Source organism: Coffea arabica, chromosome 11c (genome assembly GCF_036785885.1).
Source record: "Coffea arabica cultivar ET-39 chromosome 11c, Coffea Arabica ET-39 HiFi, whole genome shotgun sequence".
Lineage (NCBI taxonomy): Eukaryota > Viridiplantae > Streptophyta > Magnoliopsida > Gentianales > Rubiaceae > Coffea > Coffea arabica.
This window is the reverse complement of record NC_092330.1, coordinates 27,733,284-27,760,216: the sequence shown is the minus strand read 5'-3', so window position 1 is coordinate 27,760,216 and position 26,933 is coordinate 27,733,284. Positions and strand designations below refer to the sequence as shown.

The following is a 26,933-nucleotide window of genomic DNA, read 5'->3' as shown; positions in this document are numbered from 1 at the left end:
CTTTCTTGAATTAATCTTACATTTTAAAAAATATGACACCCAAAATATATCTTAACAAGTGCTCCGTTAGAAAGACCCTTACTTTTATTGTGTTTTTCTTTATTTTAAGCATATGTTGAGTTAAATTACTTCTTCCCAAAGTTAGATGAAATCTATTGTTCTCTAGTTAATGATCTTTCTTTGGTTGATTGTTGAATCTCATGTAGATGCTATTTTTTGTATTTAGAAATACTCTGCAATTTAAAGACGTTTGATTAGGAAGCATCTAAGATATTAGTTAATGGACAAGTTGCTAATTAATAACCCACCAAACTTAGGAAGCACTTTGACTGTAACTGTATAATTTTTTGATCTTAATGAGTCTATAGTAAGGTTTAGATCATGAAAGTACATTAAATCTATTTATTGATATAATTGATTCACTAGTAGAAGCAAGTTTCGCAATATTAAGAGATTTATCATAGATACCCCACAAAATTTAATTAATTAACCATGATACAAATTTATGGCTGGAACAATTAAAGAAATCTGGACCCTAAGAACTGTTCTCTTGTTAAGTTTTGTTTTAATTAATGTTATCATTATGCTGTTTCATAATCTGAATAATAAAGGAGTTTGATAAACATTGGTAATTGGTTGAACTTGGCTATGAGATTCACGCTCAAATCCTCCCTATACTCTCATATATGAGCTATGCAATTATAGAAAGATAAACAGAACTAAGTTATCTTCACATCAATTATACTGGATATACACCTCAGTGTGTTGATGTCTAAGTAGCATATAATAGTAGTGTTCTAGAATCATTAGTGCTGCACTTATCTACATTATAAAAGGTGAACATTGATTGGTAACCATATTTCAGTTTGCATTAATGAATAAGAAATCATGTCATTCCTTCGGAACCAGAGCTAACGCTGCTTCTGAAACCATTTTATGCTTAATGTTTTTGTTCTAGGCACTACTGAGAAGGATTCACTGTCGAAAATTTGTAGCTGAGGTCCAATTCAAGGATGTTACTGAAGAATACTTACCGGCAATTTGTGCCAAGTTAATTTAACACGCTATGGTTTGAAGTCAGCTGGTCCATCTGAACATACATATATTTTATTTCAGCCCAACAATTAGAAATATTTGTGATTAATTCTTTATGCAGGCATCATGCTAGCCATTTCAGGAATAGCATTTTGTGATACTAATCGTACCCTATTATAAAGTTTGAGTCAGTCCATTTCCAACTAGTTCACCACTCAACTGTACTAAATCTTTTGATCATGATTAAAGGCCATGAATCCATAATTCTTGGAATTTATGAGATAAATGTGATTCTTGTAGGAGATTAGGTGCTCTGATGAAAGCTTTTGACATCTAAAGATGTTTTGAACAGATGATAACAAAACTGTGGAGAAGAAAGCCAAGCTATTTTGACAGGTGACCCTAGATAAGAATAATTATCGGGCAAATTATCCAAAGAGCCACTAAACTTTTAACTTGGAGCACCTTCAACCATGCTAGTATTAAAAGTTTAAACTTACACACTGATTTCAATAAAATCTATATTTCTAACCATTCCATTTATTTTTTTAGTTAAAATTGATAGAACCAAAAAGATGCACCATGCAAGAGAAAATGCTAGGGTCATATTTGTCAACCTAGTAAAATTTTTTTTTTTTTTTGTTCTCTTTCTTCATTGCCTTTTCTTGCTTTTCCAAACCATTTCCTCCCGAAACCCTACATCTGCACCAAGAAAAAAAATATGAACCATCAAATTTAAATCTAGCTATGTTAAATTCTTTTTTTTTTTCTCATTGTTTACAGCTCAATTAAATCTGTCTTGGTCGAAGGTAATTGGGAGAAATGAGGGATGCAAAGAAAACTCCATAGAAGATTGTTTGGAAGCCTAAAAGGCATTCTCAAAATTAAAATTCATGCCACCCAAAATCATTGAATTATGTAGTCTTGAGCTTAAGGGTATGCATTGAACATAATTGTAGACACCAAAATTTTAATTTTATTTAATTTAAATTTTAGCTTTATTTCTTATTATTAATTCTTGTTTTCATTCTATTTTTATTTTATTTTATTTCAATTAATTAAGTTTGCAAAATGATAGTTAGTGTATTTTTGCTTATTTTTATAAATTAGGTTCATCATTTGTATTTTTAAGATATTTTTGCATTAAATTTCTAAAAAGGAAAAATTCTCACAAAAAATTTAAAAAAAAAATTGTTTTTAATCCTTTTAGATTCAATTTCTTTAAAATAAATGAAAATTTTGTAATGCATTTGCAATTAGGAATTAACATTTTTGTTTACCTAAATTGATTTTGACAAAAAATAAAATATAATAAATAAATAAAAATAAGAAGATAGGTGCAGGGTATGCATGGTAGACAAGTCTGTTAGAAGAGCATTAGACAAGTGTGTTACAGTGTTAGGGAAGCATGAGACAAGTGTTTCTATTTTTTTTTTTTGACAACACATGCAAGAGGGGAGGTAGGTGGCAAGACACTTGTTGGCTAGGGAGAATTTTGGAAGGAAAATTGGAAGAAAAACTGGAAAAAGGAAATGAGAAGTAAGGAAAAGAGGCTACGGGAAAAGGAGGAGAAAAAACTGAGAAAAAAAAAAAAGGAGGGTTTTGGGGTTTGAAAAAGGGAAAAAAGAATAGAGGCTACAGGCAGGGGGAAAGCTGGGGAAAAGGAAAGCAACAAGGGAAGGTTTCGGCTGGGGGAAAACAAAAGAAGAAAAAGCAAGAGAGAAAGGGAGACGGAGAGAGCTACGGGGAAAGAAACAAAAGCAAGAAGGAAGGATCTGGGGGGAAGAACAGAAACTTCAGATAAAAGACAGAAAGGAAAGAGAAAGAGTGGGAGAGAGGAGAAAAGAAGGACGATCGAGCAGGAAAAAAGAGAAAATTTGCTGCAAAAATTCATCACCAGGCTGACGAACCAGCCTAGTTTCGTGGCAAATTCTAAAAAATCTCTTAGCCTTTTGAGTGAACACTTGATTTCTACACTATCTTGGAAAGGAATATTCGAACTTTCATTCAGGAATCTCCCCAAAGAAACCTTTCTGAGCCTCTCAAATCGGGACCCAAAATAGCATCTCCATCAGCACTGAAATCTTCTGCAACACAGTTCTTGAGTTGCATTTTCCAGAACCGCTCGGTTTCTCAGGGCATTTTACGTTCATTTAACAGCTTTGGTGCTCTCAGGTAATCGTGGACTCTTGGTTTAATACAATTTTCATAGAGTTTTGGGTTCCCTATGCATGATGTTCTTCCTTTTCTAAGTTTCTGTGGTTGCCAATGTTTGATGACGATGACTGTGGTTATGCTTGGTAATGTTGTTGTGCTGTTGATAAGCTTGGTGCGGTCCCTTTGTTCATTTAATGTGAATCTGAACTAAGAATTCAATCGAGGAGCCATGAACAGATAGTGTTTCCCGCATATGTAATCTGATGAACTAAAGGTCGCGTCTTTGGTCCTTGTTTGTGTGTGTAATTTGGGTCTAAGAATTCTTAGGAGTGCAAAGTACAAGATTCGAGTTTGATTGTTGTCTTGGCTTGAAAGTATGGTGCTTGTTTGATTTTGACATGAAAACCCAGAAACTTGAAACCAATGAACGAACCTGGGGTCTTGCAAGTTTCTCCTCAGCTCGGATTTTTCCTTTTGTGTCTTTAGTATTACATCTTGGTGAGGGGTTCAGGGAGTTTGACAAGTACTTGAGATTGGATTTTTGTTAAGATTGCAGCATGAGATTCCCAAGCTTGTTTCGAATGAACCTAGAACCAGCGAAGAAGAAGAATAGCTTTCTGCGAAGAAGATGCATGAAAAGTTTCATAAATTGCGCTTTAACCCCTCAGGTTTCCCCTTATTCTACTATGGATCAGAAAATTGGAAAGTAAAATCAATTTTATCCTTTTAACATGTATCTTTCTTTGGCATGTTTTAATGTGATTTTTGGACAGATTATTCATGAGTTTTGGGGATGAAATTTGAAAGTTTAACAATTTTTGATAGATTCATAGTTTTTTATTTGGATTTTTGAAAAATGATTTAGGTTTGGTTAATATTTTTTATTTGGGATTTGGTGAGAGGGTTTTGATTTATTTTTGTGAATTTTAGCATTTGGCTTTGATAGGCTTCATCTTAATCCCTTTATTTTATTTTATTTTAATTTAGACCCTAACATTTGTAACAATAATGATTTGACCCCTAAAACTTCTTTAATTGTTTTAACAATTTTTGATAGATTCATAGTTTTTTATTTGGATTTTTGAAAAATGATTTAGGTTTGGTTAATATTTTTTGTTTGGGATTTGGTGAGAGGGTTTTGATTTATTTTTGTGAATTTTAGCATTTGGCTTTGATAGGCTTCATCTTAATCCCTTTATTTTATTTTATTTTAATTTAGACCCTAACATTTGTAACAATAATGATTTGACCCCTAAAACTTCTTTAATTGTTTCAATTAGGTCCTTGCATGTTTTGATTTTTTGAATATGGATTGTTTACTTTCATTTAAATGTTTTAATTGTTCAATTTCATGTTTATTTTCATCTCTTATGATTATTTGTTAATTAAAGTGATACCTTAATCATTTTTTTTGTGTTGGAGGGTAAAAAGAGAGTAATTCCATTTCATTAGATCACCGACTCAAGGGAGGTATACTCTACTCCTTTATTTTGATTTTATTTGACCCTATGTGCTCCTATGTGATTTTATGTGTGTAATTGCATGCTTTTTGAATGCTTTTATTTTATTTCATTTATTCATTTAGTTACTTTTTTGTTTTAATTTTGTATATTTATTTTAATTTATTTTTGATTATTTTAAAGGCATTTAAATGTCAAATTGTAATAGTTAGGTTATTATTTTATTTCATTTCATTCTTTCCCCTTTTAAATTGTAGTTAGGACCCCCCCGAATGTAATAATTAGATCTTTATTCGCTTTTATTTTATGTGTGTGTTTGCATGCTTGTGTGCCTATGTGTTTACTTGCTTTCTTAGGGTTGTTGCATCTAAATATCATGCTTATGTGTTATGTGCTATATGTGATTTATGTGTTTATTTGCTTTATTATATTTTACATGATTTATTTGATTGTAATAAATATATGACGTCACCACACTAGTCCAACGCTAGTTGTGGCCCTCCTTTCTAATTTCTCATTAGTCCAACGTTAGTGAGAACTTATAAACATGGGGTAATCCAATGCTAGACCCTTGGGGACCATCCATGCGCTAGATCATGCTTGCGTGACAATCACAACATTTCATACATATTTTTTCTACTTTTTAGGATTTTTATCATTTTGCATGGCATTCCCCCTATATGTATATCTCTTATCCCATATTTCCCCTATATGTATATCCCTTATCCCATACTCCCCTTATATGTATATCCTTTATCCCATATTTTGCCCTATATGTATATTCCTTACCCCTATGCGTGGAACATGGCATTTAGGACTTACATTCCATTTAAAAATTAGAACTAGGTTAGTACATTTTGCTTGATTAGATTAGGGAAATTAACCCCCTCGAATATGGGATATGGACGAGTATGGTTTTCTGTCTTTAGCATGCTCGCATTCCCTCTGTTAAAGGAAAAATTGAAATCACGAGTATTAGTTTCCCCCGCACTCATTATAATGCATTCCCTTAGGTCACGTATATTTGTAAATTATTATTTCTTTCTTTTTTCGAGTCTCATTTGTTGCAAACTTCATGACCTTTTTAAAGAGTCACTTGTGGGCGTCGCAATTAATGCGATTTGCACCAATCAAATTTTGAAGAGACATTCCAACCCTTCCGATATACATTAGATCTCGATTTGCATTCATATAGTGACATCCAAATATGATAGTTTTTTATGTTAAATTAAGAAAATTTTTGACTAAATCACGCAACTAACCTTGGTTAGGTTGAAAGGGTACCTTGGATTTTATCGTTGCCTTCCCTTTCTTCAACCGTGACTCTCGATTCCTTTTCTCTAATTTTCGAAGATTTAGAGTCATTTGAAAAGGGTTTTCTCAACTTTTTTTTTTTATTTAAAATTCATTTAAGTGACTTTGTACATCTTAACTCTATACCAAGTGACGGCTCCTATTTTTTATTAAAAACCCTTTTTAAACTATTATTTTGAACCAAAATTGTCACACTTTAGGTCCTATTTTAGACCCATTTTCTTTATTTATTTTTTAAAAAATCAAAAATCATTTTCACTTAAAATTAATCAAAATCTATTTTATATACCCGTAATTATGGGGCGCGACAATAACTTGATTTTCGAGTTATGGCACTGCTTCGTACTTTCCTTCTTGCAAAGCTTAGCAGGAAAAATTCTTGCGGGTTATCCTCAAATATCTCGTTCAAAAAAAAAAGTGTCATTTGAAGAACTAAAAAATGTAATTAAAGAATTGTTGAAGTAAATCTCTATGGGAGTTACCCAATTGTGGTGGATACAAGGGCAGGAGGTGGCGACTGTGGGGCAAGTGTTTGGGCATGTTGGGTTAGTGGTGGAGGCTGTGAAGAAGAAGAAGAAAATTTTTAAAACTTTGACATTGGCCAATTAAATTTTTATAAACTCGCTATTTGCCCTCTGCAATAGAGTTGTGCTAAACAAATCCTTGGTTTTGCAAGTGCCTCACTCCTGTTCTCGTTTCCGTCAAGTTTTGACAGTAGAAGCCAGATGCAATGGCAAGAAATATATACTTTATTGAGTTCAGTGGGTAAGCTTAAACTTTTAACAGTTGAAGGACCAAAAGCATACAAAGTTAAAAGTTGAGTGGTTATTTGGGCAGTTTGCTCTAATTTATCACTACACTCTTCATGCTTGAACCATTTTACCTTTTATAACCACGTATTAGCTCAGCTTCACAATGTATACAATAATATTCAACAAACAGGCAAATTCTCACAGGCACCAAGAACCTGCGCAAGAACAAAATTGCAAATGATTCATCAATACTCAAAATTGCAAACGATTCATCAATTCATATGCTGTGAGAACAAAATCTGTCATCATTATTTTTTTTTCATGGCCATCATCATCAAAACTGTTATTTGTCAACTTGACTTTTTCACAAGAAAATCACACGCCCAAGCTAATGCATTAGGACGAGAAAACAACAAACTGCCAAGAACATAAATAGAAAGAACATCCCCAGACGTAACCGGGTAAAGAAGAAAATATGAAGATAAAACCACACACTTCAAGACCAAAACAGCAACACGTTCATGCTTGATTTATGGCCTAAATTCCTACCAATGCCAGGCATTAGACGCACCAAAGGAATCAAATCATAGTTGACCATTCAAGCAAACCAAGAAACAGACTATCAAATCAGTTAAAAATAAGATCTAAAATTAGATAGTCTAGAGAGAAAAATTCTATTAATAGCTGTGACAATTACAAGTTTTTGACATCTTGCAACACCTCTTTTTAATAATTTAAGACTTCTTCACACCATCAATGTACTGAATTTTGCACCTTTTGCTCAGACCATCAAGACAGCAGAAGCATATATCAAATATTCTGCACTAAAACGCAGTTTAAGCACCCAATAATGAAATAAATACTGTCCAAAAGGCAGAAACATTTCTCAACCTAAACCTAGTGACGCCACTAATTTGTAGAAACCAATACATGCCAACACAGTGCTGCTTTTTTTTTTTTGGCCTAACAGAGCTCAATGTGTTGGCTGCTGAAGCAGCTGCTTTAACTTCATCTCTGTTACGGACAAGGATTTTGGAATGTGGGCAATTAAGTGGATTCATTATCACTAGGACGTTTAGTAACAAAAAAATCTTCATCAAAATGGCCATTGTGTTATGTTATAGATAAGATATTAATCTCATTAGACTGGTTTGTGGCACTTTGATGCATATCTTTCGAGAAGCTCATTCCTTGGCAGATTCTTTGGCACCTTGGGTTGGATCTTCAGAGCAAGTTATGCACTCACTGGCTGCTTTGCCAAGGAATCAGGGACTACTCAAGTTAGATAGTGCCAATTATCCCACTTTTAGATAATTTGTTCTAAGGGAGCAGTACTCTTCATTTGAATGTGTGACATATATCTATGAACTCTTTCACATGCAGGAATGTCAATTTGTTTTGTTTTCTTGCCTAGAAACCAAAAAAGAAGATAAAAATATAACCTTATATGTTAAAGTAGGAACAATAAACTTAGCTGACATTAAATTGCCTTTGCACGGATCTGAAATGCATTAACTAGTACCACAAAAAAGCTAGAGAGCATTACTTGTGGAAACTCTTCATTTGCAAGATATGAAAACATGGAGCAAATAACAGGATAAACAAATTTAAGCATGTCTCAAAACAAATAGGATTATGTAAGAATTAAGCAATTTACTACCTGCTTGTTCTATTAAAAAAATCTTATCAGGAAGCAAGTTGGGAAAAATATGTAGACAATATTACGACCTCATCTTTCAGCTCAATAAATACCTCCTTCCTGCAACAGACATATCACGACAGCCAAATTTAAGTTAATCTAGTGTACTGTCACGAGATACTCTTACCACTGCTCAAAATGAAGTAAAAAGGAAAAAGATGTGATATAGAAACTTTTAGAACAAGTTGATACTTTTCCAGGCAATAGTTGAACGGAAGGGACCCCGTTACGCCCGTTATGCAAAATTTGTTTTCAATTAGCATTCAGATTAACTATCAGCAAAATTTTTCCATGGACAGACTTCCACCATGAACCTGTTATACCAAAAGTTTGAAAAGCCAAAAATGTAAAATCTTTTGGTAGACGTAAAGCCTGGAAAAGTAGCATTTCTCAACACCAAAGTGGTAGAATATCATGAACAATGTTCCCCCTTTCCTTAATTGGTATTTGCTAATAATTAAAAGCAAACAAATAGTTTTCAAGTTCATACCAAGGTGGCTGTATGCGAATTAGGTTCCCAACTTCAAGTGCAATATCATCACATACTCTTGAGCTAAATATGACCATCAAGGTTCTTCCTCCAATCTGCTTTCTTTTATGGAAGTTATTGACCAAATCCGGGATCTGCTCAAGAATTATGATCTGATTAATATCCTTTAGAACATTTTAAACAATATTGCATTGAATATAGTTGCACGGTGAAGGAACAGATGCAACATGATTTTTCAACTATATAACTGATTAATGGTTTGTTTATCTAGCTTTTATATAAGTGACAGATAACCCACAACAAGAATACAGGGAGCAAGTTCAGATAAGCAGAACAATGAGATTGTCATCAATACATTTGTTTTCTGCCATATGACCAACTTCATTTGTCAAACATATCCGGGGGAGCTGTCTGATTCTAGTATTTATGGTTTCTATAAATAAAAATCTAACATAGATGAATCTAAACTCTAAATTCTGCACCATTCGGTGTCCTCAGCTAAAGAACCAAAGCTAAATCCCCTTTTGTAAAAACCGGAGTCCTCATAGAAATCTAGCAACCATAAATGGCTAGTTCAGAAGTTTCAAAACTTCTATCTCATGTTGATTCTTAAAGCAAAAATTTTCATGTGTGGTATTATAATATAGGAAAGGAAATGCAACTCCCTCTTACATCATATTACTTCCAACCAACAGACTAAATGACAACTCAGAAACTGCAAGGAAACAGAAATCACATTGGACATGCAAACAGAAAAAAGAGGCCAATTGAACAGCATTCGCATCATTACTGTAGATAGGTAAATGTACCTCTTCATGTCGTACAAGAGAACAACAACAAACAGTAAGCTTGGCCTCAAGACACCTAGACAGAATTCGTATATCAATGCAGCTTCTTCCATCTGAAACAACATAGCTCAATCACTGTAAAAGACCAGCAATGGTTATGACCTAGGAAGGAAACATGCACAAATTGAATGGAAAACGAGGGTCTCTGCCTGTTGAAATAGCATTTAAATTAGAGCTCTCCAAGAAGTCCATGTCTCTTTCTTTCTCACTCTGCATCACCTGCTGTAACTTCTCAAACAAGCCAGACCTGCAAGTGTGTCAAATGGAGTATGAAGAAGCAGACAGGAATTAAAGTGAAATTAGTAATGACATAAATGTAAACTCTTGAGAATAGGTAGTTCCATTACTCACCCAGATTGTCTGTGAATTTTGACCTCTGACGTCATATGGTTCCGGGATATGCCTCCCAAAGCTTCATGAAACCAATCGGCCATGGTTTGTCTCTGAAAGCCAGGTTTTGGGCATAGCAAAGAGGCACTCTAAAGCAAGAGTTCCTCAATGACCCAACAATTTTTGCAAAGAATAATAGACTAAAGTATTCAACAAAAAGATACCTCACCATCAGCTGAAGGTTCACCATTCAGTAAGCTATCCACCTGTATGTTTATACCACCTTGCGGATAGACACTTCTAGTGACAGAAAAATGTGCTCTTCTTCCTCGCAACCTATTTGGCTGAAAGACATCTACTACAGAAATCTATCAGGGAATTGAGAGGAAATAGAATTCCCAAAGGAAAAAGATGTAGACAACTACCATTTCATAACTTCCTAGTGGTTGACCACTTTTCTCCTGTAAATCATCCTGGAACTTAGCCCCTGAATTCTCGCTGCAATCATGATATATTAGCCCACCAAATGGGATCATATGATTCAAAGGTTGTTCTACCTCTCCTCCTTTGAAAATCTCAAGGGCCTCAGCCATTGATTTATGCAAATCTACATTTGTACTACTATCTGACTTTGTACCATGTGGGCAGTCAGTAACTGAATTGTCAATGTCATTTACATCACTGACAACTAAAGGAAAATCTTCTTTCTGTGAGGGGAAATGTAACAAATATTTGGGCTTCAATTTGATCCGGCTATCTGCAGCAGTTGATGATAAGCATTGAACTAAGTATCACAACTGTGAAATGTACAAAAACACACTAAAAACTTCTCAGAGGGATCCTACGTGGTCCAGATGAGAAACTTATCATTGATCTAATTACATTAATGACTACAGAAAGTAAAGATAGATAAACAAATAATATGTACACGCTTGTTAATAAAATGGGGGTGTTCACATGGAAAGAGTCATGTAAATTTGGAATGGAACAGAAAGCAACATAAAGAACTCACTTTCCATTCCAACCAGTTTATTGGTATCCACAATTTTGTAGAGTTACATTACAAAAGCATGCATAATATGTACAATTAAGTGCCTAGTATCTCAAAGTAGTACCTTTGGAGGATTTCTTTACTTTGGAAGGTAAAGCACTATTATTCAACCGGAGTAATGCCTGAACTTCTCTATTTGCTTCAGACCATGTATCTCTTGCCTCATATCTTATTACATTCCCAACAGCAGGCAGACTAGATCTCTGCAATTTTGAACCATTCATTCAATCAATTGCGTATTGAAATTACATTTAATATCAAAGCTTGAACTTCTAAGTAAGACAGATTATCGTAAACTCCAGTTATGAGGCATATTATTATTTACCAACACACCTCAACATTAGACATGGTTTCTTCATCTGAATTGCACATAGATGCCACTCTTCGATCATGGATGTTTTCTTCATCCAATTCTAAAACTGATGACGCTCTTAGATGATGAACAGTATCAGCCTCATCGTTGAAGGCAGGAAATTCAATCTCATCCTCAAAACATATAGATTTTTGCCTCTGAAGTGAAAAATAACCACAGAAGCAAGCTCAAAAGATCAGATATCCTACTGAAACTTCAGCAACTTCCATTCTAGCTTTCAATATCATCTTTACATTGCCGCTCAAATAATCCTACGTAAAATAGTTAAACTCCAAAAGCCCTTTTCATTCCTTTGGGATATTTAAGGCTTTCATTAACTCTTTCTTTTTTCTTTTTCTTCTTTCTTCTCTTTTTCCCCTGGAGTAGCTTTTTTCATCTCATTACTTGCTCGATAGAACTCTACAGTAACATTCAAGATATGTGCACACAGTAGAGCATATTCAATATCCATTCTCAAGCCCTAACCCATTGAAAAAAGACAATAAATCAAAGAGTAGCATTTTCTTCTGCACATTAACCACTATATCTCCTACAGGACTGCCTACAAATACCGTCTAATAAAATTGATTTCCTCAATATTAATTAGGCAGAAGATTGTCACTAATTCTTCACGAAAAAAAGAAGAAGAAAAATCTACATTTTTCAGAGAGGAGGCGGCCGGGGGGGGGGGGGGGAAGGGGATGAGAACCATAGAAAGTGAATCGCTTGTTACCTCTTCACAAGAAATTACTGCGTTGATTCCATAATCAAGCTCACATGCATCTGCTTCAGCATAGAGTAATCTCACAAATTTCTTGTACATGAATTCTCAGCATTTATTCTCATATAATGAATCAAAATAATAAAAAAAATGAGGGAAGAAATGCTAAACCTTTTCGAAGCATCTCAAGCTGGGAAAGAACTTGCATGCTATGACCCTTCAAAACATGTATCGAAATTCATAACAACAACAATTTTATGGATAATAAAAATCTCAATCGAAAATTTAGAACTCAACAGCAGAATCAAATCAACCTTGTTCTTCTCGAGACGGCCGCTCAAGGAAATTGCACAACTGTCGGAGGAGTCGCAGCTCAAATCTTCCTCTTCTTGAAGAAATTGAAAGGTAAATGCAACTCAGAAAGAATCGTATTGAAAATCGACAGAAACTGGGTCTGATTTATTTGGAGGGTAGGGGAGGGAGGGCGGGGTTATACCTGAGACATTGGAATCCATTTTCGAAAGCATGTTATTTGAAATTCATTTATGCCGTTCGAGGTCTTCAACCATATAGACTAAGTGTGGAAGCCCGGAAACCTTTATGGTAGGAACTTTCTGCCATAGGCAGCTACTCAGAGCATGATACGTGTATTTATAAAATGGGGAGCTCACGGACTGTCATGTTGCAGTGATAACACGAGTGGAGATAAATCAAACAAAACATATCCGAATGCAGCCCTTTTTCCTCTCCAATTCCTCCATTTACTGTGCATTGTTTCCCCACTGCTTTATTACATTTAAAAAATTATGAAACTATAATTTTCTGCACCTAATATACCAAACAATTTAATAAAATTAATAACAACATACCAACAATATATACCCATGACATAAATATACTAAGCAATTATAAAAAATTATTATGATTATATAGTTACTTTAGTAGTTACTCCCAAACATTGTGAAACTAAAATTTTCATTTAAACTAAACGATAGTACGAAAAAAAGGACTAATTAATGAAAATACGATCTCGAAAAATTTTTAATTCACAGTCACAATATGTGAATTCGTGATAAATACAAAAAAGTATGGTACTTTGATCATATAATGAAGGAAAGCCATAAAGAGCAGGCCATTTACGGGAAAAATTTTCATTAATAAAAATACCAACTCTTCACGGCTTTCTTACCAGTCCACCAACGTATGAGCAAAGTGCCAATAATTAAATTAGTAATTTTTTCGATTTATACATAATTAAATTTTTTTTTTTGCATTTCCACAAAAAATAAATGAAATTTTTTTATCAGAAAGCACAAAAGTCAAAATGATTAGTCTAAAAGGGAAAGGAATAGCAGATATGTACAGTAGTTGCATTTCACGTTCGAAAATGCTACAGTGCTATTTTTGAAAAACATCCCAAAAAACATCTAATCCAAACGGAATCAATCTTCATTATTTAAAATACCAAATCTGTGAATGTGTTTTAACTGTTATCCGTTGGTATCCTAAAGTATCATTTTCCCATTAAATACCAGTTCTTTAACACCCATTTTTCCATAAACAAATTTATTTATCGAATAAAATAAAATATACCAATTTTCCAATAAATAGCTATTTCCAATAAATAGCTGGTGATTTATTGGAAAACGAGTTTATTTTTATTTTATCCGATAAATAAATTTATGAAAAAATATGTACTCTGTTCTTATAATAGAGGAAAACCATAAAGAGTTGGTGTTTTATGAAAAAATGGGTACTCTGTTCTTATAATATAGGAAACCTATAAAAAGCTGGTGTTTTATTGGAAAATGGGTTTATTTTTATTTTATCCGATAAATAAATTTATTTATAAAAAAATGGGTGTTAAAGAACTGGTATTTGATGGAAAATGATACTATAGGATACCAATGGATAACAGTTAAAACACATTCACAGATTTGGTATTTTAAATCACAGTCTTCATTATTTAAAATACCAAATTTGTGAATGTGTTTTAACTGTTATTTAGTATTTTAAATCATAGTCTTCATTATTTAAAATATCAAATTTGTGAATGCGTTTTAACTGTTATCCATTGGTATCCTAAAGTATTATTTTTTCATCAAATACCGGCTCTTTAACACCCATTTTTTCATAAATAAATTTATTTTTCGGATAAAATAAAAATATACTCATTTTTTAATTAATAGCTATTTCCAATAAATAGCTGGTGATTTATTGAAAAATGGATTTATTTTTATTTTATCCGATAAATAAATTTATGAAAAAATGGGTACTCTGTTATTATAATAGAGGAAAACTATAAAGAGTTGGTGTTTTATAAAAAAAGGATACTCTGTTCTTATAATATAGGAAACCCATAAAGAGTTGGTATTTTATTGAAAAACGGGTTTATTTTTATTTTATCCGATAAATAAATTTATTTATGGAAAAATGGGTGTTAAAGAACTGGTATTTGATGGAAAATGATACTATAGGATACCAATAGATAGCAGTTAAAACACATTCACAGATTTGGTATTTTAAATCACAGTCTTCATTATTTAAAATACCAAATCTGTGAATGTGTTTTAACTGTTATTTGGTATTTTAAATCACAGTCTTTATTATTTAAAATATCAAATCTGTGAATGTGTTTTAACTATTATCCATTGGTATTCTAAAGTATCATTTTCCATCAAATACCAGCTCTTTAACACCAATTTTTCATAAATAAATTTATTTATCAGATAAAATAAAAATGAACCCGTTTTCCAATAAAACACCAGCTCTTTATGACTTTTTTCTAGTATAAGAACGGAGTATCCATATTTCCATAAAACACCAGTTTTTTATGACTTTCCTCTATTATAAGAACAGAGTATCCATTTTTCCATAAACAAATTTATTTGTCGGATAAAATAAAAATAAATCCGTTTTCCAATAAAACACCAGCTATTTATTGGAAAACGGATATATTTTTATTTTATCCGATAAATAAATTTATTTATGAAAAAATAGGTGTTAAAGAGCTGGTATTTGATGAAAAATGATACTTTAGGATACCAACGGATAACAATTAAAACACATCCACAGATTTGGTATTTTAAATGAGGGAAAATTGTTCAAAACGTCTCTCACATTTTGTAAAATAACTTTTTTCGTCCCTCGCTTTTAAAAATGTAATTTTACGTCCCTTATAAATTCACATTGGTCAAATTTGGTCCCTACTTAAGTTTCCGACTAGTTTTTGATCAAAATTCACCACGTACCTTGCACTTGATCATATTTTAAGGGCAAATTTGTCAAATCAAATTTTATATAATTCGATTCATAATCCCTCACATTTCATAAAATAAATTTTTTCGTCCTTCACATTTTTTAAAATGAATTTTTTTATCTTTTATTGATCATGTGTATGAATAATTTTTTTTAAATCCATGTATATATTTATTTGATTTCACCTGAACAGTATGAATAGCATGTGAAATCAAATAAAGATATACTACATACTATTCGTATTGCTCAAGTGAAATCAAATAGATATATACATTGGTTTAAAAAAATTGTTAGTTTTCACTTATATTCATTTCTTTTACTCGAAATTTGATAATAAAGATGATATTTAATCCTAAATATTATCGAGTGTTTATATCGAATTAAATTTGGATAGAAAAAATAAACAAAAGAAAAGTATGACAAAAAGAAATAAGTGATTGGCACTTTCAAATTTTAACACAATCACAAGGTAAGTAATTCAACTATTGGTTTTGAAAGTGTCGAGTAGAAATTTCAGATTTAAACTGAAATTTGTTAGCACAATTATAGAATTCGAGTTAGGACCTATTAATTAGATGACCTTATTATACAACTCAATAAATAAATTATTATCAAAAGAGAAATGTCACAAATATTGAATAGGTTCAAATGGTGAAATCATATAAATATATACATGAGTTTCAAACAAAATTATTAATTTAAAACCCCTATATATATCTATTGAATAGCATATGCATAACTACAATTAGCATGTTTAGATGAAATTCAATAGAGATAAATTACATGTTATTCATACTATTCAAGTAAAATCAAATAGACGTATATGTGGGTTTATAGAAAAAAAGCTATTCGTATACATGATCAATGAGAGATGAAAAAATTCATTTTAAAAAATATAAGGGATGGAAAAATTCATTTTTTGAAATGTGAGGAACGAAGCAACTCATTTTGTAAAATGTTAGGGACGAAAAAATTGATTTTGTGAAATGTGAGAGACTATGAATCAGATTATGTAAAAATTTGATTTGACAATTTTGCCCTTAAAAATTGATCACATGCAAGTCACATGGTGGATTCCGGTAAAAACTAGTCAGAAACTTAGGTAGGGACCAAATTCGGTTAATGTGAATTTGTAAGGGATGTAAAATTACACTTTTAAAAGTGAGGGACGAAAAAGTCATCTTGTAAAATGTGAGAGACGTTTTGAACGATTTTCCTTTAAATAACGAAGATTGGTTCCGTTTGGATTAGATGTTTTTTGGGGTGTTTTTCAAAAACAGCACTGTAGCATTGCGAACGTGAAAATACAAGTACTGTACATATCTGCTATTTCTTTCCCTTTTAGACCAATCATTTTGACTTTTGTGCTTTCTGATAAAAAATTTTCATTTGTTTTTTGTGGAAATGCAAAAAAAAAAAAAAAATTATGTATAAATCGAAAAAATACTAATTTAATTATTGGCACTTTGCTCATATGTTGGAGGACTAGTAAGAAAGCCGTGAAGAGTTGGTATTTTTATTAATGAAAACTTTTCCCGTAAATGGCCTGCTTTTTATGACTTTCCTCCATTATATTTAAAAAGTACCATTCTTTTTTGTATTTATCACGAATTCATATATTGTGACTGTGAATTAAAAATTTTTCGAGATCGTATTTTCATTAATTAGTCTTTTTTTTCGTACTATCGTTAGTTTGAATGAAAAATTTAATTGCACGGTGTTTGAGAGCAACTTCTAAAGTAACTATATAATCCTAATAATTTTTATAATTACTTAGTATATTTATGTCATTGGTATATATTGTTGATACGTTGTTATTAATTTTATTAAATTGTTTGGTATATTAGGTGCAGAAAATTATAGTTTCACAATTTTTAAAATGTAATAAAGCAGTGGGGAAACAATGCACAGTGAACGGAGGAATTGGAAGGGAAAAAAGGCTGCATCCGGACATGTCTTGTTTGGTTTATTTTCACGCGTGTTACCACTGCAACATAATGGTCCGTGAGCTCCTCATTTTATCAATACACGTGTCATGCTTTGAGGAGCTACCTACAGTAGGAAGTTCCTACCATAAAGGTATCCGTGGAAGCCCCCCTGCCAAGTAGGTATAGTCGTCCTCCACGTGGCGAGACAGGATTGGCGCAATGGTGATGTGGTGTCAATCATATAGACTAAGTGTGGAAGGTGACGCGAATTGATTGGTTGTCAATTGTGCTTGTTGTACCTGATTCTTCCTCTCCTTCGTTCGTTGTCCCGTCTTTCCTTCCTACTGTTTAGTTCTACTGTGATTTTCTGCAGGTGTTCGATTGAGGTCGTCAGCTACCTCTCTGTCCGCTCATCAGGCTCCTCTCTACCGGCTCTAATCTGCTTCTTTCTTCTTCTTTTTTTCTCCTTCTTTCTCCGCCACATATTGGTGTTGTTTCCACTTCAAATTTTATCTTCCTCGCACCTGATTTTCCCTCTCCTCTCTCCTTCCTTCGTCTTTCCTTCTGTTTGTTTTTGCTACTGTGTTGTTTTCTCCATGCTTCTTTTTCCCTTTTCCTCCACATCCTGAGGCTGCTCCCACTCAAAAATTAATGTCTCTTCGCAGTCCTTGCACGTCTTCCCCACCTTCTCTTTGTTCTTTCCTTCTGGAGGATTAGGTGGCTATCATCATGAAGCATGTTGCTTCTCCTCGTTATTTCTCCCCACAATCAGGTATTCGGTATGTTGGTTCCTGTTTCGCTATTGCTGCGGCTCCTCATTCTTGCCCATTCCATGGTGTCTGGTGAGCTCTCATGCTCTTTTATTGATCTATTTTACTCTTACTTCCACATTTCCCCCTTTTCTCCTGTTCACCGACCTCTGGTTTAGGTTTTCTTTTTTCGCCGATTGTTGGCCATTACAGCTCCAATCAATCAAATCCTCTTGGTTAGAAATAGTTGAGCTTAATTTTGTTTGCAGATAAGGATCATATATCTTAATTTTGTTTGCACATTTCCCCCTTGAATTGTTGCTGAATTAGTGTGTATTTCCCTTTTGTTTCTCTTTTTCTTATTACCTTTTATATGCTGCTCTTACCCTGCTGCTTCTATACCCTTGTAGCCTTTTTGCTTTCTTTTTCCATAATTTATTTATTGTTGCCTGTGCCTTTGTAGAGCTATTTCTCGTTCTATCATAAGTTTTTCTTTGGTCAGCTTTTTTACTTTCGATTATGTGAGGACCCGGCAAATTATCTTATATTTTGTTTTATTTCTTTGAATGCATTTTCTTTACTTTAAATTATCGCCTTAATTTTCTCAATATTTTTATAAGTGAGTCAAGTTTTAAAATCATTTTCTTGGTATAATTTAGTTCATGTTAAATTTGAATTGCATTATGGATGTGGGACCCGCTAATGCGGTGTGTGTGATAAATTTTTGAAGATTAGAAGGAGTTTTGTACAAAGGGATATAATTTGATAAGGTACTAAGGGATAATTAAAGGTTGACTAGATGTTTTAGTGATTGGAAGACAATAGGATGAGGATTAACCTTGGAAGGACAATTATCACAAAATCCATGAAACTTTGACCTTGACTTGGACTATTCTTAGCCTTTAAGTAAAAGAAAATTTGACCAAAAATTTCATTCCCTTTTCTTTCCTCTTGGCCGACCTATTGGAGAAGAAAAGGAGAGAAAATAAACTCTATTTCCAACCTAGAAATTCTTGCTTGAATCTTGAGATTTCACCATAAGTTTGCAATCCAATCCATAGGAAGTAACTTCAAAAAAGGAGGAAGACCTTGGGTGGAGGAATTTGGGGAAAAAGAAAACTTTGATTGCTCTTCTTCATAGGATTAAAGGTAATCATGGCTTGAAACCATTTCTTCTTTTTTAACTTGCATATGAGTAGTTTTAGGGTTTAATTTTGGTAGTATTCATGAGAAATTTCATAGTTTGTATAGTGATTTGAAAATTACAGCTTTTATGGTGAAATTTCAGCCCTTATATGATGCTTGAGCTTGGCCATGATTTTATACCTTTGCCATGTGAATTATCTAGCTTTTGTATGTTAGTTTGGCTTACTTAAGGAAAATTTCAGTTTGTAGTTGAAATTTCAGCTTAGGGTTTACAAAATTCAGCTTTATTGTGGTTGATATTTTAGCTATGAACTTGCTATATTTGGATGATTTTATGGCCTTAAACAAGTGTATTGATAGCTTATGACTTGTGGTTGTGATTGAAGTTAAATTGAGATGAAATTTGGTATTGAGTTTGGATGGAAAAGTAAAGAAAACAAAGGAAGGTGCTGCTGAAAATTTTTCGCAGGGAACCTTAAGCAGTCTGGGAAAATCTGTTATATCTTGGTGTAGAAAATTAGGAATTTGGTTCCGTTTTTGCGTTTGAAACTGGATTCAGGGTACTTTTAATCGTGAAAATTTCATAATTTTTCTCAATTCCTATGAATATCTATGATTTTTTAAATTTGACTGAATTTTCATACATGTTCTGTCCATTGACTGGATGAAGCAGCAACTTGAGGTTGGAATTTGACTGACTTGTGAATAGAATCTTATAAAGGTATCTTCTGGGAAATTTTAACCCTTTGAGTCTATTTTCCAACGGTATAAAATTTATAAATTTTGGACTTAAGAAACTTGAGATATGATTTTTCAAATAGTATCATGCAAAACTGAAAAAATTTTGTTATCCTAGAATTGTTCTTACTTTCATTTCCAACTTTAAGATTGGAGTTGAAAAACTATTTTGAGTTTGGTTTATGAGTGGAATTGAGGTTTAAATGAAAGGAAATGAAGTTTTGGAAATCTTAATTTCTTCATGTATTTTGACTTTGTATTGCTAGTCTATTAATGTAGTATATGACCACAGGACTCGAGAGAGTTCAAGAGGACGAACTAGGGTTAAAGTGAAGGGTTGCAATTGATTGGTGAGTGTTCCAACTGCGTGTTACCTGTTCATTGTTGCTAGAAATTGCTAGGTATTTGAATTATCGTCATCATAGGCAAGTGTGTACTTTATTGCACTTGACCTAATTCGACTAAACTTTTGATATTCTGTTAAAACATGTACTGGCCGTTTTGATATAACTAGAATGTGGCTAGAATCCGGCCACTTTCTGGCCGGATTTTCAGCCGGATTCGAGGCAGTGAGAATCAAAAGTTTTTATGTTTTCCCTGACAATCCGACCAATATTTGACAGGATTTGCGGCCAGATTTGCTACCAAAATTTCTAACTTTCTGCAGTTGTTCCTCCAGTTTTCTGATTCAATCAGGTTTTCGCAACCACCCGATTTTCAACTGTTTGGACTTGAAATACTTGAAACATGATATGCTGAATTTATTTGTAACTTGAACCTGTTTAGGCGAGTGTGCTCTTATGTACACTCAATTGACCTGATATGACGAAACAATTGATGTCTCATTTACGCATGAACAAGTAATTTGATTTGTATATGACCTGTATATTGACTTGAAATACTTGAGAATGTGAAGTGTTGGACATTACTTGTGACTTGATTATTGGCAAGGTGAGTGTTCCCTTATTCGCCCTCGACCTTCATGAACTTGAATTAATTGATCCTGCATGCGGACTTGCATGTTTATGTGTATGTTTGTAAACCGGCTGCATTCTTCTTTTAGCGGTTGAACTGTAGACCAACTGCATTTCTCTTGTGGCGGTTGAATAGTAGACCGGCTACATCTTTCTTGTAGCGGTTGAATTGTAGATCAGTTACATTTCTCTTGTATTGGCTGAACTGGGTCTTGGATCTTATCCAAGGTGTCGGGTAAGTGGAATCTAGGGTTACTCATGCGTATGCGTAAATGTAAGTCGGTAACGGCTGAATTGAACTCTCATTGGACCTCTTGCTTTAGACCAGACTCAGAGCAGTCGGGTAAGTTGGAAAATCTTGGGTAAAGGACAAGTTCCTAACCTGTTTAGTCTGGACTGGAATTCATCACTTGATCACTGATATTACTGAATACGGAGCGTTAAGTGACAATTAACGTCTCCAATCATTTACTGCGTAAGCGTTGAATAACAACTGTCGCGCCCCATTTTTTGATAAGAAAAATAAATGGTTTGAGAAAGATGTTTTTGATTCAATTTTGATTGGAAAATGATTTTTGTGAGTTGAAAAGACATGGGTCTCAATGGGACTTGGGAAGCGACGATTCGACCCAAAAATAGTTTTAAAAAGGGTTTTGAAATGAAAAGTTTGGAGTCGCCACTTGGTAATGATTTAAGGTGTACCAAGTCACCTAAAAATGAGTTTTAAAATCAAGTAGTAATAAACCCTTTTTAAAACGACTCCTAGTCTACGTAAAACAAAGAAAAAGGTTCGGGAGTCACGTTTGACAAAGGGGAAGGCAAGGATACAATCCAAGGCACCCCTTTGACCTAGCCAAGGCTAGTTGCGTGATTTAATCAAAGATTTTCTTGTTTTAACCAAAGAATTTATTACATTCGGATGTGCTACATGAAATGCAAAACCCTAGATTCTAAGATGTCTCTCGTAAGGTTTTTGGTCCCAACCACATGAATTGTGGCGGCCAATGAAAGAAAACCTTATAGAGGTCGATTAATGCAAATGATGATTCAAGTGCAAGTGTGCAAGTGTATAAAAGGTTCATGTATGAAATTGTGTGAAAATCAAAGTGTTTGTGTGCGAATGTATAAAGAAAGTGCATGTGTGAATTTGTATGAAAATCAAAGTGTTTGGGTGTGCAAATGAATGAAGATAGAATAGTACATATATAAGTGAAACTTGGATTTCATTTGTGAAGCAAAGTAAATAAATGATAAAGATGTAGTGAAAAAATATGGATTGAGAAATGTAAGAGAAATGTGATTAAAAGAGTATGGAAGTGATAAAAATGAAAGTATGACCCTAGGGGAATGCAACAAGTCGGGTACGGGGATGACGCCTAATTCTTCGACTTTGATTTTCCCTCGGATTAGAAGGCGAAACTAGCGTGCTAAGGCTATCGAGTAGCCACACTCGCTCGTTCCCCTTATCGGAAGGGGATTTTCACGCAAATGAACCCTAACGAGCATGAGATGCAAGTCCTAAAGTGAAGGGGAAGGGGTTTGAGGAACATACCAAATGATAAACTAAGGAAAAAATGCGTGATATGTGGTGATCATGCACTTAATGAAAAAGGAAAAAAAAACCTATTGGGTCTAGCATTGGACTAGCCCATTCTATGAATTCCGACTAGCGTTGGACTAGTGAAAACGATAAAAGAAGCCACAACTAGCGTTGGACTAGTGTGGGGACGTACATTCATCCATTCCATTCATCTATACTACAAAAAGCGAGTAGACATGCGAATCACTTATAAACACGTAGCACATAACACTTAGCATGCTTGACTAGATGCAAAATCCTAATAAAGCATTTAACATATAACACATAGGCATGCAACCATTACATTTGCTAACTAAAACAAAAGGGAAAGGGAAAATGGACCAAATTACTTGCTACGCCCTATCTATTACAAGCCAAGAGGTGTACACATACCCCAAAAGAATAACTTAATGAAAACAAAAAGTAAATGACATAAGTAAAAGGAATTAAAGAAAAGCTAGGAAAGCAAAGTAGACATGCAATTCACTTAGCACATTGGACCACATAGGAGAGATACAAAAAGATAAAAGAAATTATACCGCCTCCTTTGAATGATATCCAAATGAAAGAAAAATGGCTTCAAAACAATAAAAATGTCACGGCACCTCAAATAGTAAAGTATAACAAAGTCACCAAATCTCTCCTAATTGCAATTTAAATGAAATCAAATAATGCATAAGTTTCAAGACAAGGACCCACCAAGGACCCAATTACCAACTAAAGACCCAATTGCAAACCTTAGTCAACCATTCAAATTCAATCGAAACATTTAAGCACTCCAAAGGTCCCAAGAGCCAAGAAAAGGTCAAACAACCAATTTATTTAGGGAAATTAAAGAAAATAGGCAAACACGAGCTCATTCGGTCATAAAGCCCCTAAAGTCATGCATTAAGTATCACCTTAGCAAAACATGGTAACCAATGAAGGCAAACAAACAATTGAATTGAAACATTAATGCTACCAAAGACTCAAATGTGAACACTAGCCAAGCATTCAAGCTTAATCAAACACTTTTAGGAACTTCAAAGATCCAAAGGCAAAGAAAAGGTGTATGAATGATTCAAATGCAAATATCTTAGGACCTAATTGCAAGAACATGGAATGTAATTGGGCCCTAATGCATTGCTGCAAAAATCACAGGGACCCAATTGATTAGCTTTCTCAAATTTGTGGGTCATAGGGGAACAAAAGGAAATTTTAGGGGTCAAAGTGCAATTTTATAAGCTATTTGCATGCAAGTTACGTAGAAGCTTAAAATTCTGCAACTAAAAAAAACAAAGGCTGCTTCCTTGTATGCACAAAGCTTTGGCAATGTCTAGCAACAACTACACCCCATTCATCATACAAACAAGTTCATCAAAACAGAAATTATTGACCCAAATCAAACATGACAATTTGTTTGCAAGATTAAGATGGCAAATCTAAGTTGATGACCGCCCAAGATAAAGAAAAACAACAAGACAGCATGCCGCAAGAATTTCTGCAAAGCTAGGAAGCTTTCGACAACCCATAATGAATCAGGATTTTTAACCAAGCATCAAAGGCTTTAGATTAAACAACAGCTAGCCAAACCGCAAGCCCAAACAAGGAAACAAACAAAACTCAAGAAAGCTATCACGCAAATCTGGAAAATCAGAAGCTTTGCTGCAGTTTTCAGCCGCGACTTGTGTCCAGAATTTCTAGTTTATCATGCAAACAGATTCAACAAGGAACCAGAGTTCTACCTATCCATCATCAACTAAACACGCAACTTTGTAGCAGGATCGAAAACAGAAAAATGAAGCTAACCAACAAAACATGAAAGTAAACAGCAAAAACAACGATAGGAAGAAAGAAACAAAGTGCCGCAAGTTTTTCTGCAATTTTACCCAGCCGCGGCTTTCCATTTCATCAAGCAAACCAGATTCAGGTAACCAAACCACAAGCTGCTTAACTTTAAAGCTCCAAATAAACAAACAACAATGAAAGAACTGATTGCAACAAAGAAATTCTGAGCAATACATTCACATAAAATGGTTTAGTAGCCCGAAAGATCAAATTTTTATCAAGATTGCTGCTAAGGGGTTTTGATCAACGAAAAAAAAATCTAGCCTTTCCCATAAGATCCTTGACAACGGAAGCAAGATAAACAATCCTGACTTCAGGTAAAAATCTAAAACATAGCTTTGATGGATGGCTTGGAAATATACCTTGAAAGACGGATAGAAGCTAGTGTAGTCTGTGAAAGAACAAAGACAGCCGATGAAGAAAGTTCCGGCAATCCCTCCTCCTCTCTGCTTTGGTTGCTGCTCCCTTTCTCTTTCAGCCGTAGCCTCTCCCTTTTCTTTTGCTCCGAATCTATCCCAGCTTCATTCTCCACTCTCTTTCTCTCTCAGACCTCAGCCCAGATTTCTCTCCTTTGCTCTCGGTTTTTCCTTAGCCGTTGCTCCCCCCTCTCTCCTCATAGCTTTCTCTCTTTTGTTTTTGCCAAAGTTGCGGCTGTCCAAAACCTCTCTTGCGGCTCTCTCCCTCTTTTCTATTTATACCAGGAACCCCCCTCCTAAACCCTTAGCACTCTTCTATATTTTTGCAGATAAGGGCTGCCCCAATGCTCCTTTTGCAAGCTGCGGCAAAACGCAGCTTGCATGCCGCAGGATCCCTTTTTTTTTTTTTTTTTTTTGATTTTAAACTTAATGATTTAACAAAAATAATAATAAAACTAAATAATAAAACAACAATTTTAATCAAAATAAACAAACTAAAAATAACAAAATTACCATTTTCGATCTTTTCTTTCATTTTTCATCGTTTTCCATCATTTTTCTTCCTTTTTCCTTTTTTCCAAAATAAATTAACGAAAATAAACCAAAAATGCCAAAAGATTGAATTTGAACGTATTTTTGTGAACAATTTTCCTTTTTTTCTCTTTTTCATGATTTTTCTACGCTAAAACTTAAAAATAAAAATAAAAACTAGAAACTAAAAAAAACTAAAAGCAACCACGACAAATGAGAATAAAAAGTAAAAGAAATTACACCAAAAATTTGGTGTCTACAGTTTGCCCCTCTTTGTCTGAGTTTTGAAAAAACTTGAGACAAAGAAGTAGACACCAAATGCTTACCCGGGGTCATTCGGCTTCAGCTACTCGAACGACTGCTGTTATTGACATGAGGACTGACTCCTTTTTATGAAGTTGACTCGGACGAGAAATTTAAAAACGGGATAGACCCGAACTGGAAGTTTAAAACAGGACTGACTCGAACAGGAATTTAAAAACGGGATAGACCCGAACCGGAAGTTTAAAACAAGACAGACCCACGGGATAGACCCGGACAGAAATGTAAAATTGGGATAGACCCGGACAGAAATTTAAATTTGGGATAGACCTGGACAGAAATGTAAAATTAGATGAATTGAAGTGAGATGGAGTGTTGGTGGGATGAAAACGCGCACGTTAGTGAGATAAGCTCGATGCTAACGGCGGTAGGATGAAAACGCGCACGTTAGTGAGATAGACTCGATGCTAACGGCGGTAGAAATGAAAACACGCACGTTAGTGAGATAGACTCGATGCTAACGGCGGTAGAAATGAAACACGCACGTTAGTGAGATAGACTCGATGCTAACGGCGGTAGAAATGAAAACACGCACGTTAGTGAGATAGACTCGATGCTAACGGCGGTAGAAAGGAAAACACGCACGTTAGTGAGATAGACTCGATGCTAACGGCGGTAGGATGAAACGCACACGTTAGTGAGATAGACTCAATGCTAACGGCGGTTGAAATGAAAACGCGCACGTTAGTGAGATAGACTCGATGCTAACGGCGGTTGAATGAAAACGCACACGTTAGTGAGATAAACTCGATGCTAACGGTGGTAGGATGAAAACACGCACGTTAGTGAGATAGACTCGATGCTAACGGCGGTAGGATGAAAACACGCACGTTAGTGAGATAGACTCGGTGCTAACGGCGGTTGAAGTAAAAACGCACACGTTAGTGAGATAGACTCAATGCTAACGGTGGTGGAATGAAAACACGCACGTTAGTGAGATAGACTCGATGCTAACGGCGGTAGGATGAAACGCACACGTTAGTGAGATAGACTCAATGCTAACGGCGGTTGAAATGAAAACGCGCACGTTAGTGAGATAGACTCGATGCTAACGGTGGTGAGATCAGTGAATATGGTTGTCAAGAAAGGAGGTAAAAGGGTGCGTGGCGGACGCTGAGACTTGTCAATAAAAAATTAAAAGTTGAGATTTGAAATTGATTTCTTCAAGAAATAAGAAGTTAAACCTAATTTTTGATTGATTGATTTTTGATGATTTTTTTTTTGATTTTTTTTGATTTTTTTTTTGTTTTTTTGTTT

General features: G+C 34.2%; 1 protein-coding gene across 4 annotated transcripts; it reads right to left on the bottom strand.

Annotated features, from left to right (window-relative positions):
• Positions 1-6,697: 6,697 nt before the first annotated feature.
• On the bottom strand, positions 6,698-12,880 carry LOC113719068 (uncharacterized). 4 transcript variants are annotated; one of them, XM_072070543.1, is made up of 14 exons: positions 12,706-12,880; positions 12,524-12,597; positions 12,381-12,426; positions 12,222-12,271; positions 11,470-11,646; positions 11,201-11,339; positions 10,511-10,842; positions 10,310-10,429; positions 10,107-10,234; positions 9,905-10,002; positions 9,717-9,808; positions 8,908-9,041; positions 8,379-8,477; positions 6,698-6,933 (listed from the first exon to the last, which is right to left on the bottom strand). In XM_072070543.1, exons 1-13 carry the CDS (start codon positions 12,734-12,736, stop codon positions 8,405-8,407), a joined length of 1,494 nt encoding a protein of 497 aa, XP_071926644.1. In that variant the 5' UTR covers positions 12,737-12,880; the 3' UTR covers positions 6,698-6,933; positions 8,379-8,404. The 4 variants fall into 4 exon arrangements, with proteins under 4 accessions (XP_071926644.1, XP_071926642.1, XP_071926645.1 ...); XM_072070541.1 differs by lacking the exon at positions 8,379-8,477; XM_072070544.1 differs by lacking the exon at positions 8,379-8,477 and having other exon boundaries at positions 10,107-10,198.
• Positions 12,881-26,933: the final 14,053 nt, after the last annotated feature.